The 16,492-nt window shown below is 54.9% G+C and overlaps 5 protein-coding genes across 5 annotated transcripts; all 5 read right to left on the reverse strand.

Annotated features, from left to right (window-relative positions):
- Positions 1 to 227: 227 nt before the first annotated feature.
- N0V89_003976 (uncharacterized protein) lies at positions 228 to 2,768 on the reverse strand (the record flags this gene model as incomplete). Its single annotated transcript, XM_056212769.1, has 2 exons — positions 228 to 623; positions 741 to 2,768. 2 exons carry the CDS (start codon positions 2,766 to 2,768, stop codon positions 228 to 230), a joined length of 2,424 nt encoding a protein of 807 aa, XP_056073077.1.
- Positions 2,769 to 3,531: 763 nt separating this feature from the next.
- ACS2 (acetyl-coenzyme A synthetase 2) lies at positions 3,532 to 5,934 on the reverse strand (the record flags this gene model as incomplete). The annotated part of the gene is made up of 6 exons (XM_056212770.1): positions 3,532 to 3,594; positions 3,707 to 3,981; positions 4,036 to 4,165; positions 4,218 to 4,478; positions 4,526 to 5,720; positions 5,852 to 5,934. 6 exons carry the CDS (start codon positions 5,932 to 5,934, stop codon positions 3,532 to 3,534), a joined length of 2,007 nt encoding a protein of 668 aa, XP_056073078.1.
- Positions 5,935 to 6,174: 240 nt separating this feature from the next.
- N0V89_003978 (uncharacterized protein) lies at positions 6,175 to 10,628 on the reverse strand (the record flags this gene model as incomplete). The annotated part of the gene is made up of 4 exons (XM_056212771.1): positions 6,175 to 6,430; positions 6,479 to 6,558; positions 7,357 to 8,935; positions 8,986 to 10,628. The coding sequence occupies 4 exons, from the start codon at positions 10,626 to 10,628 to the stop codon at positions 6,175 to 6,177; spliced, it is 3,558 nt and encodes a 1,185-aa protein (XP_056073079.1).
- A 793-nt stretch (positions 10,629 to 11,421) lies between these two features.
- Positions 11,422 to 12,123, reverse strand: N0V89_003979 (uncharacterized protein; the record flags this gene model as incomplete). The annotated part of the gene is made up of 1 exon (XM_056212772.1): positions 11,422 to 12,123. The coding sequence occupies one exon, from the start codon at positions 12,121 to 12,123 to the stop codon at positions 11,422 to 11,424; it is 702 nt and encodes a 233-aa protein (XP_056073080.1).
- Positions 12,124 to 13,914: 1,791 nt separating this feature from the next.
- On the reverse strand, positions 13,915 to 14,685 carry N0V89_003980 (uncharacterized protein; the record flags this gene model as incomplete). Its single annotated transcript, XM_056212773.1, has 1 exon — positions 13,915 to 14,685. One exon carries the CDS (start codon positions 14,683 to 14,685, stop codon positions 13,915 to 13,917), a length of 771 nt encoding a protein of 256 aa, XP_056073081.1.
- Positions 14,686 to 16,492: the final 1,807 nt, after the last annotated feature.

Genomic DNA, 16,492 nt, shown 5'->3' on the forward strand with positions numbered 1-16,492 from the left:
CCTCTTTCCGATCCCAGTCCCCGGCCCAATCCCAAATGCCCAGTGAAAAATCCTGCTCTTTCTTTCTTTCAGAACCTTAACGCCTTGCGATGATATGCAACCCAAGTATCGTGATGACTAAAATCAACAAGCCCAATGGTAGTCCGGCCGTCCAAGGAGTGTATCCCAATGCTGTGCTCTAACCGAAAACGAAGGAAACGCTGCGATCAATTCGAAGAGTATATCGCCTAGGCATACCTCACACTTCCACTCCTATACATAGGTGGCGGCGGTATAGGTTCCCCCTGCGGCCCATGTCCCGGCTGCTGCTGCCACATCGGCGCAGCGTTACCCGCTTGTTGCACCAACGGCGCACTGCCTCCTCCACTACCATTCGGGCTCGGTGGCCCCCTTCTCCCACTCCTCCCACCTCTACTTCCACCACCAGCATAGTACGGCGCCACCGGCGGGCCTGCAGCGTACTTCTTCTGCAGCTTCCTGCGCTTGTAGGAGCGCCAGCAGCAGCCGAGGATGGAGAGAATAATGAGGCCGCCGATGCCGGCTGCGAGACCAATCACGAGAGGCTTATGCGTGAGGATCCAATCTTTGACTTCGTTGCCGACGGAGCCGCCCGTGCATTGACCCTGTGTTTCCATTAACACCCTTTTTCAATAGCAAAGGGATCGAGATGTGAGGGGTGGGGGAGAGAATATGAAAGGAAAAGGGTAAAGGCTGATATAGGGGGTCGTGGAGGGACTTACATTCTGGCACTTGCCTCCTCCTATGCATGACGTGCCATCGAGGAAGTTTTGTTGGAGACCATAGCACGTATTGCCAAACTCGGGGCTCGCACAACTCAGCATGCAATTGCTGTTATCGCACGCATAAGTATCGTTGCCCTGGGTGTAACTCCCCATGATAGTCTTGCACTGCTGGTCGCGGCTCGTGCACTGACCGCTTGCGCACTTGAGGTTGCCACCACAGTCGGTACCGTCGGGCTGCGTCTCGTCGTCGGGGCAGTAGGGAGAGTTGCCTGTGCATTTTTCTTCGGGGTCGCACTGGCCGTTGCTTGCACGGCAAACGGTATTAGAAGACGCGAATTGGCAACCCTTGCAGCAGTCTTCATTAGAATCATCGCAGACGGCGTTGTCTTTGAATTTGCACGTCTTAGCATCGCAGCAGGCGTTGTCACCACAGGAGTCGCCGCCGCAGTCGCACTGCTCATCGCCTTCGACAATGCCGTTGCCGCAGGTTTGCGTGGTAGTCAGGTTGACGTTGCGGTTGTTGGATAGGCAGGTAGATTTGACGCTGTTGCGGCCGAGCGCGGAGCAGATGTTACCAATGGAGCAGGCGGAGAAACGGGTGATGCCCTGGGCGGTAGAGGGGTTCATGATGAACTGCTCGCCCGCGTCGCAAGTACCCGCGGATAGGGGACAACACTGCGATGCGCTGACTGCGTTGCTGTTTTGGCACGCATCGGCAGTACAGTCGTGTACGGCACCGAACGTGTGGCCTGTTTCGTGCGCGATGACCTGCCATTCTGTTGATGTTCGGACAACGACGTTTGCCCCGCTGACGGTCTCGTTTTGCCCACCGTTGGACTGCGAACCTGCAACACAAGCCTGTCCGAGCCAGGCCAAGCCCACGGCGGAGCCGGTGTTGCAGGTCGACAGGAGAGTCCAGTGGCTAAATCCATCGTTCTGACCGCCCCGCCACGAAGAAAACAGGTTCAACCTCTTCTGGATATCGACGCTCGATGAGCAGTCCTGGTTCCATGGGGTGGCGGTTTGTTCGGTAGTTGGGCACGAGGGATCCGTGATGACGACGTTCGCCAGGCCAAGCGAGATGTTGAAGGTAGACTCAAACAATTCGGAAGCAGAGTTCATCTGCTTGATGACATTGTCCCTGGTCTTTGTCTTATCCGAACTGAACGCCTTGATATACGTGCAGTCGGTAGCAACACCCACGAGAGCAACCTTGCGAGTAGTAGGGCACCCAGCCGTACTCCCAATCGAGGAAACAAGGTTGACACCCGCGCCATTACCACCACCAGGAATATCCGACTGTCTCTTCCCCAGTATGGCAGAAAGGGGCATAGCGAAGAAGTTCTCCTCAGCGCTGCGCGCCCGCATCGACGCATACACAGGGTGATCCTCATGCGTGTTGAACTTGAGGTCGTCGCTCACGCATGCCTGACCTAAATCCCTCCTCTTCAGCTCCGAATGCTCTTGTATCCGTCCCATATCACTGTCCCGGAACACAACCATCTTCTCCTCCCCAGACCCAAGATCAACATCCGGGTCTCCTTCCACCATCGTACTCTTGTAATTCTCGCCCAGCAACACATGGTGGTGATCATGATCAATCGTAAACGTCCCTTCGAATACCGGGTCCACGCCATCCCTCCTCACATCTATGCGCGCCCAACCCGCTCGATCCCAACGACTCCCTCTCTTTAGCCACGCAGTCCCCTTGTAGATCTTATGCTGCAGCCTATCCACCGGCTCCTCGCTATGTATCTGCCCATTCGCATCCAGGTAACTTATCTTCGCGCCTACGGGAAACAGGTCGTGGTTGGGCTCGAGGCTGAGACGTATGCGCTGGCCGGTAGTGCTGAAGTCGAAGGCGAGGTCGAACGACGAGAGTGCGGTGACTCTGTGGTTCTGCGTGAGGATGTCGGCGTTCTTTGCGAGCCCGATGCGCTGCAGCGGGTCTCGTGCGGTGGAGGATGCCGTGGCGAGGGCGAGCAGCGATGCGTAGCACGCAGCGAGCGTGCTTCGTAACCGCATCGTCTCCTGGGTGTGTATACGTGTTTGCCGCGAACGGCTCTTCGTCCTCCCTCTCTTCACTCAGTCGATTTTAGTCGTGGTTAAGTCCGGTCTGTCGTAGGTTTGCTAGGTCGGGACCACCGGTTCCTCCAGCGACGGGAGATGCGGATAGCGCGGGTCTGCGTCCAAACAACCACCTGTCCAATATTACAGCAGCACAACAGCGAGCGACGCGACGGAAGAGAACGTGGATGTGCGTAGTAGACACTTCGAGGCAAGTGACTTCGCCCTCCAGGCCAAGCGTCGAGGCCGACGTCCAGCGTTCGTCAGCGCAGTTGCACTGCCCGCCTCCCAGGCGCCTCCTTGGCGACAAGTGACAGGGGCTGGGCCCAAACGCCTTCGAAACCAGCTCGGTCGTCACAAGCCACACCTGTCACTGGGCCCACGACTCTCAATGGCGTAGGCCTGTTATTATTGTGAGCGCCATCTTCACCAAGCATTGTCGTACAGCATGTTGCATGTTCGGATTTTGAACATTCTGACGCTTCGCTACGGGATATCGCAGACACCGAACTAAGAATAAAAGAACACAATGTCCGCTTGCAACACGGGCTTACGGTGCGACTGATCCCTAGCCATACACTGCGAACACCACTAGACGTTTGAAGACAACTCTTGCCGACACCCGTCCGGGCACCCACCTCCGTTTTTGCGCCCCGTTGTCTCCACGCGATGTGAAAGGCTAGTGAAACCTGCGCGCCACTCAATCGCCTTCCCTAACCCTCTACTTCTTCTTGGCCGAATGTACCACGTCAATGATTTTATCGACAACAGAGGGGTCGGACAACTACACTCGCATTAGCTCCGGTCCTTTTGCATACCAAGACACGACGCGCGTCACTCTTCACAAAACACAACACCTGATGACAAGCGACAAGAGAAGGAAAATGTTGGCTTACCGTAGTCGTATCGCCCAACTGGTCCTCCTCGCCCGCCAAGATCTTGCGCAGGATGCGGCGCATGATCTTCCCGGACCGCGTCTTGGGCAGGTCCGGCACCACAAAGATGGCTTTGGGCGCGGCAAACGGCCCAATCGACTTACGCACCTGCAGTATCAGATCCTTCTTTGTCTGGTCTGAGCTGTCGTTGCCGTCCTTGAGCGCCACGAACGCGTTCACGGCTTGGCCGGTGAGTTCGTCATTGACACCAACGACTGCCGCTTCAGCCACGCCATCTGGGGATGAGGTCAGACTGGCAGGTCTTGGGAAACATTGCAAAGGGAACTTACGGTGCTCGATGAGTGCGGCTTCGATCTCGGCGGTTGACAGACGGTGACCACTGACGTTCACAACGTCGTCTACACGACCTCGAATCCAGTAGTAGCCCTCGTGGTCGCGGCCTGCACCGTCACCCGTGAACTACCACTATTAGCACAAACCGTATTGATGTCAAACTAGTTCTGAGACTTACGTAGTAGCCCTTGTACACGTTCAGGTAAGTGTCCATGTATCGCTTGTGTGCACCCCAGACTGTGCGAGCCATGCTGGGCCATGGCTGCTTGAAAGCAAGCACACCCTCAACGTCGTTGCCGTGGATCTCCTCGCCCGAGACGGGGTCGATAATGGCGGGCTCGATGCCGAAGAAGGGGAGGGATGCAGAGCCAGGCTTCGTGGGAGTCACACCGCCCAACGGTGTGATAACGTGCGAACCGGTTTCTGTTTGCCAATATGTCTATCGCTGTTAGTCTGCTTCCTCGCCTCAGTCAAGAGCATGCTTACGTCTACAACGTGTGCCTCCTCCTTTCCTACGATCTCGAAGTACCATTTCCACACCTCAGCGGCAATCGGCTCTCCCACAGATCCCAGCACACGCAAGTTCTTCATCTGGTGCTTGACGTGCTCGTCACCAGCGCGCTTGAGTAATCGCAGCGCCGTAGGAGCAACGTAGAATTGGCTGACGTTGTACTTGTCGACGATATCCCAGTAGCGCGAGAAGTTGGGGTACGCAGGTGTACCCTCGAAGACGACTGTAGCAACACCCAGCAGTAGCGGCGCATACACGACATATGTGTGTCCAGTAATCCATCCTACATCTCCGCCACAGAAGAATACATCGTTGTCGTGGATGTCAAACACGTACTTGCCCGTTGCCGCAGCACCGATGAGGTATCCACCGGTTGTGTGCATGACACCCTTGGGTTTGCCGGTAGATCCAGACGTGTACAGCAGGAACAGCGGGTCTTCTGAGCTCATGGGCTCAGGGGCAATGTAGTTGGGGTATTTTTCGACCTCGTCGTGCCACCAGTAGTCTCGGCCCTTGGTCCATGGGACGTCGGTGCCAGTACGCTTGTAGACTAGGCAGTGTGAGACGTTGGGGCACTGCTTGAGTGCGTCGTCGACGATTTTTTTGGTGCTGATAGTCTTGCCTCCACGCTTGCCCTCGTCGGTGGTGATGACGACCTTTGATTCTGCGTCAATGATGCGATCCCGCAGCGAGTCTGAGGAGAAACCGGCAAAGACTACAGAGTGAACAGCACCGATACGTGAGCAGGCGAGGAAGGAAATGAGGGCTTCGGGAATCATGGGCAAGTACAAGGCCACGGTGTCTCCCTTGCGGACGCCCATCTCCTTCAGCGTGTAGGCGAGCTTCGAGACCTGGCGCAGGAGCTCGCCGTAGGTGATGATGCGGCCATCGGCAGTATCGTCAGCCTCATAGATGATGGCAGGCTTGTCCGGGTTCTTGAAGGCGTGCCGGTCGACGCAGTTGTAGCTTGCGTTCAACCGGCCCTCTACGAACCAGGCATTGTCGCCGTTCTCGAAGCTACCGGCGTGGACAGTTTGGAAATCGCGCTCCCATGTGAGCAACTCTCGTGCGAGCTTGCCCCAGAACTTGTGCGGTTCCTGGATGGACTCCTTGTACAGCTGCTGGTAGTGCTCGAGGCCGTCGAGATGGGGCTTCGTGTGCGGGTGCTTGCTATGTCACGCGTCAGCTCGGCGAAGTGGATCGCGGTCGTCGGCCATGACGATGGCGGGCGCTGGGCGTTGGCGGGGTCACCCCGCTCCGCCGCGGCGCTCCTCATTCCTTCGCAGCGGAGGCACACTCACTCGAAGAAGGCCTTGGGAACGTGGAACGTGTCGACCTCGTGGGCTTCGTGCACCACGGGCGGCTTGGTCTCGCCCTCGGACATGTTCGGTTGCGATGCGCGCGACCGCAGCAAACGATGTGCCGGCGGTATTCGAGGGCGTCGAGCTCTACAGGCAGACGAGGGGCGCGCCGGACGACAGAAGGTCGCAGTCTTATGCCAACGCAAACGATCCGGGTAAAGGGCTCGGGCGATGGTTGATTGCACGGCGTAGAGTGCGAGCTGCTGCCGTCTCGGAGAACCACAGCCAGGCTGCTCCACTGTACTAGCAGAATTGCGCGATGCTCAGGCAACGGGGCTCACTTGCACGCAGCAGATGGAGGATGTGAGGATGTAGAAGACGAGATCAGTCGACGCCCACGCTGCCGGGCGGAGCTCCTTATGAAGTACCAACACGATACCATCATCGCGCCAATCGTCTCTGGTCCTCGCCGTCCGGTCTGCGGGGACGAACGGCTGTGCCTTTGTCTGGCTCCACACACGTCGACTGAACGGGGACCCTTGGCGCTTCTCGGTCATGGCCTCAATCCGCTTGTCCGGACTGGCCACACTTTCGTCCCGCGGCTCTCGAATAGAGACACGCGCGCACCTGCAGATCCGCACCAAGGTGCCCAGTTTGGTGGGCGTCTCGTGCCTCTGCGCTGTGGTTGCTCCCCAGCTGTTTGCGACCTGCTCGTGGACCATGCATGTGGTGTTGGAGCTTCAGGAACTCCAACAGAGCTCTCGGCACAGGCTGCTTGGTGTCCGCAGGCGATGCAGGCTCCTACCAGCAATCCCGACAACTCGACCCCAACGGCCCGACGGCGTACTCGCAACACTTCCAAGTCGCTGGCGGAGCGCCTGTTGGCCGGGCATGGGGAAGTATCCCATCAATCTGGCGGCCCGAGGCGCTGGACGGGCTGCCATAACCGAAGTGGCGCACCACGCCTGGACCTGGAGTATGCCTGAGTCTCCGACTCTAGCTCGCTTCCGACAGCTCGCACTGCGCTTTTTGCCTTTCTGGGGCCCCGGATGGAGATGGACACAATCATTATCATCGTGGTTCCATGTCGGTGGCGTGCTAAGCTTTGCCCACAACTTCTCCGGAGGAGCATGCATGTGCGGGGTGAACGGAACTGTGCCACATGCGTCTGCCCTACGCATATTAACACACGCGCCAATTATAGTTCTCGCAATTTGCACCGATGCCTGCTTGGCGTCGTCAAGTGTAGAGCAGCCAAGCAAATCGATAGAAGACGTCAAGCTTTCCATTAAAGCCCCCGCGAGAGGCATATTGGTCTAACACTGAAAGAAAAGAAGCTATGGTACATCGTAAGTGGTATCGTTATCGAGCAGAAGGATGCTGTGCAATGCGCTCGCAGTACGCCGTTTCCTCGACCCAGACAGTTGTCGCCCCAATCATCCGGTATCCTGAACGCCAAACCTTTTTCATTGACCACACCCCGTTCGCTCTTCCGCACCACATACTTCGTGGTCGGGCGTTGTATCAGGCAGTGAATCAGCTGTGCTTGTGACAGATTCTTCCCTCCCTCTATCGGCCGCCTTGCTTGTTGGCCTGTCTTCTTCTTGAGGCAACATGGGTGATGCGAGCCCTCCTGACAGGCCACTCTCGCTGTTATGCCTGGCGTGTAGTGCTACACTGGCAGAGATCTTCTCGTCCAGAATGTTGACCAAGCGCTCCGAATACTGATCGAGCAGCTTTTGTATGGTTGTCTCGTTCAACGGGATATTTGACTTCGCCTTTTCACCTACCGCGCGCGCAGTCAAGGCAAGCTCTCGTTCGACTTCACGCACGACGTCCGCACCAAGGTTTTCAGTATTGTTCGCAAGACGCTTCCGGTACGCTCTCAAAGTCCGACAGAGACTCTCCGTCGAGGCCGCGAGGCTTCCAAAGTCAGTGGCAGGAGGTTGTTTTGCGCGGAGTCGGACGTCGACCGATGACCTACGCTTCGCGACTTGCGGATGGCGAGGGCTTGGGGGAGACGGCGACCGGTTGCGATTCGTCCTGCGCATGGTTCCATGTGCGGATCCCGTCCCACGGTCTTTTGGCATGTTGGCCATTGGCGATGGCTCTAGTCTCGGGGTCGAGGCCAAGGAGAACTTCGAAAGCTTTTTGCGCAACTTAGGAGAACGGTTACCCGTCGGTGTAGTCTGGTCATCGTCCGAGCGCTGGAACCTCGCAAGCTCGGATTGGGAGAATACGCGCCTAAGTGGCGGCTTGCTCGCTAAAGAGTCTTTGTTCGTTGGTGTACTCGGGCCAAGCAGGTCCATCGAATGCGACATGTGTTGCCGGGAAAGGGCAAGCAAAAGGCCCCAGACAAAGATAGTACCGTCCGCCGCCACGGTCACTAATGATCTTTCCCCGCTATCATCATCTGATGCGCCGTCGAACTTTAACAAAGTAATATCTCTTACGCCTTCTGTGTGACCCCAATCACGAGCCACCAGAGTTCCACTTTCTTCGTAAACTCGGATCGACTTATCGGTGCTGGACACGCCAGCAATGAGAGGCGATCCCCATGCACGGGGGATGTGTGCTAAGGACGACAATACGACGGCATCGCCTCCTTCAGTATCAGAAGCCCGGAAGCTGCTTAGGCATTGGCCATTCCGTAAATCGTATTTGTGTACTTGGCGATCGATTGTGGAGACCAAGATAACGTCATCTCGATCCGCATCCCAGGTCATGGATACAGGGGACGATTTCAAAACAACGGTTCGCAGGATGAGAAAAGCTCTTTCCATGTGCTCAGCATCTTGACGGGACACGAGCTCGCGCACAACAAGGGTGCGGTCGGAGCTCATGGAGACCAGCTTTTCACCATTTCGGGAAAACAGCACTCCTGTCACTGCTCCTACGTGCTCGTCAAGCGTCTGTAGGAGATCCCACTTCTCGCCTTTCTTCTGAAGTATCTGTATGTGGCGATCTCTTGCACCACTCGCGATGTACGCTATGTCTTCGCTTTCGAACATGGCTATGCCTGTTATTTCGTTTGAGTGGGCTTTCATGTCAACAACACTTGACCGTGTCTGGCGGTCAATGATCCTATAGAGGTTGTCAGCATTGGTTCGAATTTTGGCGAATCTTTAATTTACCGTAGCACGCCATATTTGTCACCAGTAACAAGTAGGCTCGCATCGGAAGATGATTTGACGGCTTTGAGCTCATTAATTTCATCTGCACCGCTTATCTGCTCAAGGTTGACCTCCAGAATTTCCTTGTAGGTACCTTGTTGGCTCCAATAGAGCACGGTGCCACCTGTCGACCAGGTGTAAAAGGAGGCGCCAATGGAGTTTGCTGTTGTTAATGGGGCTACGCCAAGCACAGGGCCACCATGAGCTGGGAGTTTCTGCAAAACATCGCCAACGATAGTGTCGTCGTCCGAGGAGCATAGATGGGAGAGGCGGATTGAGTTTTGAGAATCAACGGTGACGAGGTAGTCGAGCAGGGAGCCGACCGCTTCGATCTTGTTTGAGTCTGTAGTCAAGGTGACGGTTGGTGACTCTACTCTGGGAGGTGGTGAGGGGGGTGGAGTGAGTACGCCGATAGTGTCGCTGATGTTGAGGGTTTTGAGACCTCCCTGGCTGCTAGCGAGATGGATCCGGCCTCTGGAGTCCATCGTCATTGATGTTACTGCAATACCAGCTTCTGCGATTTTGAAGAAACGCTGAGTACCGTCGCTGTCGTCGATAAGGCAAAGCTGTCCCTTGTCCGTCGCAACGACGGCCTTCGAAGGAGCAACCGCAACGACACTTGTGAAGTTGGCCTCCAGCAGACTTTCCAGTATGCAGTTCCTTCCCGGCAATGTCTTGTGTATGCTACTCGATAGGAACGAGACATCGCTTTGGCGGATCTTGGACAATCGAGATGCCGGATTAGACTCCTCCATGCGCCAGACCTTGACATGCCTGGTTCCAACAGTGACTAGATTGCCTCCCATCCACGCTATTCGACTGATGTTGCTCGTGCACTTGTTGCTGGCGTACAAAGTGGCAGCTCCTGTGCGCGAGTTGATGCTCCAGACGTACAAGAAGCCATCGTTCGGAGAGCCTAAACTTGCCAGATACTGCGCGTCGGGCGAGAACGCGAGGCATCTGACGCCAAAGGTATGCTCAGAGAGCGCGGTCAGAGGGGTTTCCGAAGGAGCATCGAATGCTGTTGAGAAGATCAATACGCGCGGTTTGTGTCCCGTCTCTCCAACAGCGAGGAATTTTCCATCCGGACTAAATGCCACACACGTCGCAGCCTTTATTCTCTCTCTTGCTGACCATGATGTCCCGCCTGGCGAAGCACCCCAGTCATTGGCAGGCGATGCCAACGGAGACGCGCCTATGCCAGCCTCGCGTAGGGCAGCAGCAGTGCGATTACGACTCTCGTTTTGCGTTGGGGTGGACGGGCCTCCATACACAGATGCGGAGGGATTGATGGGATTCGCCGTCGGTCGTGCGCGGTAGAAGCGCTGTGAGACATGCTGTTCGTCGTCTACTGTCGCAAGGACAGCAGCGGCGCCGGCGCAGAAGGCGAAGGAGCGCGCGTTGGGGAGACTGTCGAAGGAATTGGCGGAGCTGGTCGACGTCCCGATGACCTGGCGTAGGGCCAAAGAAGCTTCGTTGCGGTGAGACTTTACGGGGGAGCGCAGCGGGGTATTCTTAAGATAGGGCGAGGGTGACGGGGTGAGCTTGAGACCACTGCCCCAGGCAGGGCTCATGATCCTGGGGTTGTTCGGCGTGAGCGACATTGCTTAGGCCGAGGATATCGAGGTCTTCGGTCGTTCTGCTTGACTTGTGACATCCTAAACAGAGTCCATGGCGGTTGCTATCTCTGGTCGTTGAGGTGATGTAGGAATGTACCTATGCACGCGGGCGGGCCGCTAGCTCCAACAACCAATGTCCCTCAGCTTTGGTGCCATTGAGGGGTGGTGAGCGAGCACGGTTGCTGGTAAAGGCACGCGCTTGAGGATCGATGTCTCGCGATGCGGGTACGGGTGAGGGTGAAGGTGAATAACGCGGTCCATGCTGCGGAGACGCATTGTTTTCACCGCATCAATGCGCCGACGACGATCGGCAAACCAACGCACGGCTCAGGCAGGCACGTCCCGACCATTCGCTCGCTAAAGTGATCACCCGCAGTCAATAGCCCCGTCACATTGCCTTCAGCTCTGCTTGATCGTTCATTATCAGGACTATTCGCAACCGAGTCGAGGTGATGGGTGTTGTCGTATGCGACGTTGGCGAAGCACGCTGTGCGTCCTTTGGGTCTCGGCGACGTCCTCCTCCGAGCAACCTCGCACGGCAGCCGCGAACCGGGGCCAGCGACGCCCATGACATGGTCGCGAGATATCGACCCCTTTTCAATGCTGATCTGCCTCTACGGAATACATGACCGCATATCAAGCACACTTGCTCCGAGGCATCAATTTCTATAACTTTTAGTACTTGTTCCACTCCTTCCTCATCGCCGCATTTCCTTCTCCCTCGGCGTCATGCACGCCATCTACTCTCTCAGTGTTCCATCTTTGCTTGCCACCACGACTACCTCGCTCGCTTCCACCCGTTCTTCCTGCCGTCGAGCCAACCCACACCGCCAACGCAGAACGCCGACACCATCAGGAGCGTGCCTGTATAAACGATAGGCTTGACGAAGTCGTTCCCATGCAACTCCGAATCCTTGACCCGGGTCACCAACGACCCTGCGATTGGCACGCCGACAATGTAGCCCACGCCTCTGATCGATGACAGTGCCCCGTTGTACGGATAGTACAGCTCGTCGCCGAAATGCCTCTTTTGCACTGAGTTGATGACCGTGCCAAATATGCCGAAGACGCAGCCGTAGACGACGTTGTACACGATCCAAGCCGCACCGTTGCTCGTCTGCGCAGCCGGAAGCCACAGCGCTAGCGTGCTGACAGCGAAGGTGAATGTTCCCAGGAAGAGCATGTTGTTGTGGCCAACTTTATCGGCCGCATTGCCCATGAGGAACCTTGCCGGGATGCCCACCACACTGCTGATTGCCAAGATTATCGAAGCCATCTTCATGTCGTATCCTAGGGCCTTGCTGAACTCGGGCCCGAACGTCGTCGGGATGGCGACCGTCAGGGGGTGAACAAGGTTCACCATCAACAGCAATGTGAAGGTCGGATCCTTGAAGGCCTTCCATCCGATGAGCTTGGTGCTCCGTTTTTCGCAACGACGAGGTGGTTGCGCAAGAAAGCTGGCGGCGCCCAGAAAGAACATACTGAACATCGACAAAATCCCGAGCGTCCACCTGGAACCCACGGACCCGAGGAGCTTTGGAAGACTCAGCGATAGGACGACACCCCCGATGCTGCCAGCTATCAAACATCAGTGTTTGCCAGAAAGACCCATCTGGGACACGTACATCCTGATGCGGCTCCTTGCGCTAGGCCTGAGTGGTTCTCAAAATACTCTGGAAGGATCGTCGCCAACACATTGAAGAACACGCCATTGCCAATGCCGACGAACAAGCCTTGTGTTAACAGAAGCAGCCATATCTTTCACTACCATTAGCTTGGACGTCGGATTGGTTAGAAAAGACTCACCTCATTGCATGCCGCTGCCGTCGCGAACCCAATAGTCGCGAGCATAGCGCTCCCGAAGCACAGTGTTCTAACATGTTTTCCAATCAGCGGAAGACGTGGGAAGAACAGCATCGCAAATGCCGCAACAATGCCTCCGTTCCCTAGCGATTGGATTGCTGCGATCCCAGCCCTCTGCATCTTGTCCTTGGGCTGGGTAATACCGTCTCTCACAGCTTTGTCACTGCCATAGTGGGCTTGAAAAATTCCGAAGCTTTGATTGATGCCCATCACCCAGAATGCTTGTAATGCGCAGGCTGACCAAATCTTGATTTGTTGCGTCTTCGTTACCTCTGCTTTCTTGTTTGGGTCCCTATTCAAATGAGTGATTATTCCAGTTACAGCAATTCTGTCCTATTGCTAACCTATCTTCGCAACAATTCTCACTTGCACTTTCAGGTCCTTTTTCGACACGGCTTACCAGTGACGAAGTCCGAGTTGTCCCTAAAGGTGAATAGGAATCCTTCCTAGGTCCATGCGATTGTGGCGAAGATGCCTGGTCTTCCAGAGGTCGGCTAGGGCCTGTTCTCATGAGCGGTATTATCTTCGGAATGCATTTATAAGCTTACCGCTGCCTTGCCGTTCGAATCTCTGCAGGAATATAGTCACTTCTGACCCTCCACAGGTTGAGGGTGGTCGGGAGAATGTCGCAACCATATCAGCCACGCCTATCGTCAAATGTTTGTGGTTGTTCTGATCGTAACGATCATGTGGACAGAAGACCCTTTCCGACCGTCATCCTAGACTGGAGCATTGAATGGGACCTGCATGCGCGTCCCCTAAGAAACCACGGTTGCACTCTTATTGCATCGACTCCGACTGCTCTCACCCAACGATGTTATGCTTTGATAATACTGTGATAAGTTTGAGACCCACCCTCAACAGGTCAAGCGAATATTGGTAGGGGCAGTTGGCCAACCGCTGTTGCGCCAAGACTGGTATACCTTTGGGTCAGGAGACGCAAGTGTGGGACCCGCCTCCTGTTGCGCCCCTTTATCGTCTACGCAATTCTATTGTAACATTGACCGTTGACTGCCATTTGCAGAATACGCTCAAACGCAGGTAGGATAACGCCTGGCGATCACAAGACTCATTTTGAGAAAAGTTTGCAGCGACCGAGGTTTTCATGGTTACAACTGACTCTTCGTAGGTCACTCTACTATGGATGCAGACGAAGCTGCTTCAAATCCTTCCCTCGCAGGTTGAGACACCAGCGGCTGACGTGTACCTGGTGCCCGGGCAGGATGGGCTACCATAGGTATGCATCGCACATGACTCAGCTGGGTAGCCTGCGCACCCGTTGACGATAGCACAGCTTCACCTTACGAGCTTTTGCATGTATAGCAACGCGCATCAACATTGGAAATACCTGGCTTCATGTGTACAAGAACGTTCAGGCGAGTCGTTCCTGAAACATAAGTAGATCCTTCTACAAGTTAATCTGCAAGCCCACAGTCGCATTCACGGCCGCATTCCCATAGAAGTACTCCGTCCCCGCATTGCCAACGTTGACATACGTATCCGCACCAAACACATCAAGCTTGACCAAAGCCTCCAACCAGTCCTTCACATCACCCTCCCAACTCCCTCCAAATTGCGTATCCGGCAACAACGAGCTGACCGTAATCCCTGTATCGTCATTCTTTCCCTGGTACAGCTTCCAGCTCGTTCCATAGAGAGAGGACACCGTGGCGACAGGAGTAGGCCACCCGATCGGCAGCTGACCACCTGTGTAATTGAGCCAGAGCATCAACTCCTGTGCAGAGGAGGATGTAGAGTCACCCTTAGTGTCGGATGTCATGAAGTCGAGGCAGATGTTTCCTTTGTAGGCTGTACTGTTCGTGCGCGTCCATTCATATGTCGCTGGAATGGAATCAATCGCCGAGAGTTTAGTTTCGAGATTCTGCGTAAGGCCGATGAAGGAGTAGCCTTTGGGGATGTTGGATGTGCTGGATACGTAGTCGATGTTTGTGACGGCACTCCAAACTATCTCCTTGCCGCCGCTCAAGGAGGTGGAAACGTGGTCGTAGTTCGTGCATTGCGTCCCCTTCGACTGCGCGGCGTTGTAGAACATGTTGTAGATGATCCAGGGAGTATCTGTGAGCACGATGCTGTCATCTGTTCCACAAAGTTGGGTCGCTTTCTGTTTCGTGGAGTCGGAGATGACCATTGGTTGGGGAAGAGCGAGCACGGGAGCCATGAGAGAGACTAGCGCCGCTGAGAGAAGAGAAGGCATGTTATTGCGAACGTTTGAATTTTGCACGTTTGTAGGGACACCGGGCTGAGAACGAGCGTAGAAAAATGGCAAGGAACGAAAGCGAGTGAAAAGTGAAGAAAAGAACGACCCCAGGTTTCGGTAGCAATTGTGATTCTTGTCAAGGTCGTGAGTGTCTTAAATGAGTGCTCGCAAATTACACAGTCGTTAGAAACGCGTGTCGGAACATATTAGCGACCCGTGGGCCAGGTCTGGGGGCTCGTGTATCTGAAACGCCAGGGTGAGTAATCAGGGAGTGCGGAGATTTTTAGATGTGACTGTCTTGCGCACCTTCCCATCAGCTGTAGGCAATGGGAAAGGCAGACGAATACGCAATGCGCGCGTCCGAAAATGAGAGATGTCTGTAACGTCTGCGAAGTGTGGTACCTCTGGTACGTTGAGTACGTTGAGTACGTTGAGGCCGTTTTGAGGGACGGCAGAATAAAATTGAGCGGATATATCTATTTGGTTGAGTGTGTAGCAATATTTGATTGGTTTGGTGTATTTCAGGCAGGGCAACGCAGTTGCTCGTTGTTGCGTACCATAGGTAGAATAGCGATCGAAAGGTGGAGCCCGCTCCGTGACGCCATTCCCACCCTCCGCGAGCACAGACCGTGGCCAACTTACTGCGGAGAACAAATTTACTTGCGCGTTATGTCTAAAAAGCCTCGCTGCATCTTCCATGTGCTGGCTTCGATGCACTCTGGCCCACAATGTTCCAAACTCAATGATACACCTGCCTGTCTACTAGCTCGACCTCCGACTCTGAGCGATCCTCACGGTGCACCTTCACGTCCAGCGACTTATGAATCATGACGTTCAATGGTAGAACGTTCCCAGATCGTCCGGATTTATGATCATACGCACTGCTATTGTTCTGATAGCCACTTTTTTGGGAACTGTCGAAGATCGAGGGAAAGACTTTCTGAAAGATAGGCCGCATCGCCGGCATGCAAGCCACGACCAAGAAAAGGTTCGCTTCTGTTACGCACCAGTACACCCCGGAGACGTTGTCATCTATCACACGTTAGCAAGAGTATACAATTGCGTGCGTCTTGTACGCACAGGTTGGATTTGTAGTTTGCGCAAATTCAACGAGAGACCAAATCCGAAGGCAACTGACAATGGTTATCCTAGACAGTCCGTCAGCGGCATTGCTCCAGCACATGAACATCCCATACGTACACGAAGCCAACGCAGAACATAGACAAAATTTGAAGCTTCTTCCGTAACGACATCTGCAGTTTGAAGATCGTCGGCAGCGGAAGTATCAATATGGCCAAGTCGAGTACAATCTCAATGCCGCCACGAATAAAACCGAAGAGTCGTATGTCAACCATACATTTCCCGGCCATCTCACCGCGCCATCCGTCCCAAAAAAAGGGAATTGGCCAACATTGTAGTATCATGGATAATGTATTGCCGATGGCGAAGCCGGACACGACTGCCATAAGGACCCAGATGATGACCTTGGTTCTCCGTGAAGTGACAAGCCGCAGGTAGAACGCGAGGATAGAAAGCTGACAGAAGCCTTCGACGAGCTGGTATGCGGAATATGTGACGTACAACCACTGCTTGATCTTCAGCGATATGAGCAGCAAACCCAGTGAGTCGAAGATACCTTAAGACTAGCCGTGATGTTATAGGGTGGGATGGCCCATATGTCTTTTCCGAACCCAAGACGCCCAGCTATAGCGTAGGTCAGCAAAGACATGAAATGATTCGTGTTACTGGCGAGACTGACCGACATAGA

The sequence above is a fragment of the Didymosphaeria variabile genome (genome assembly GCF_027946475.1).
Source record: "Didymosphaeria variabile strain IMI 356815 chromosome Unknown scaffold_3, whole genome shotgun sequence".
NCBI classification, from domain to species: Eukaryota; Fungi; Ascomycota; class Dothideomycetes; order Pleosporales; family Didymosphaeriaceae; genus Didymosphaeria; species Didymosphaeria variabile.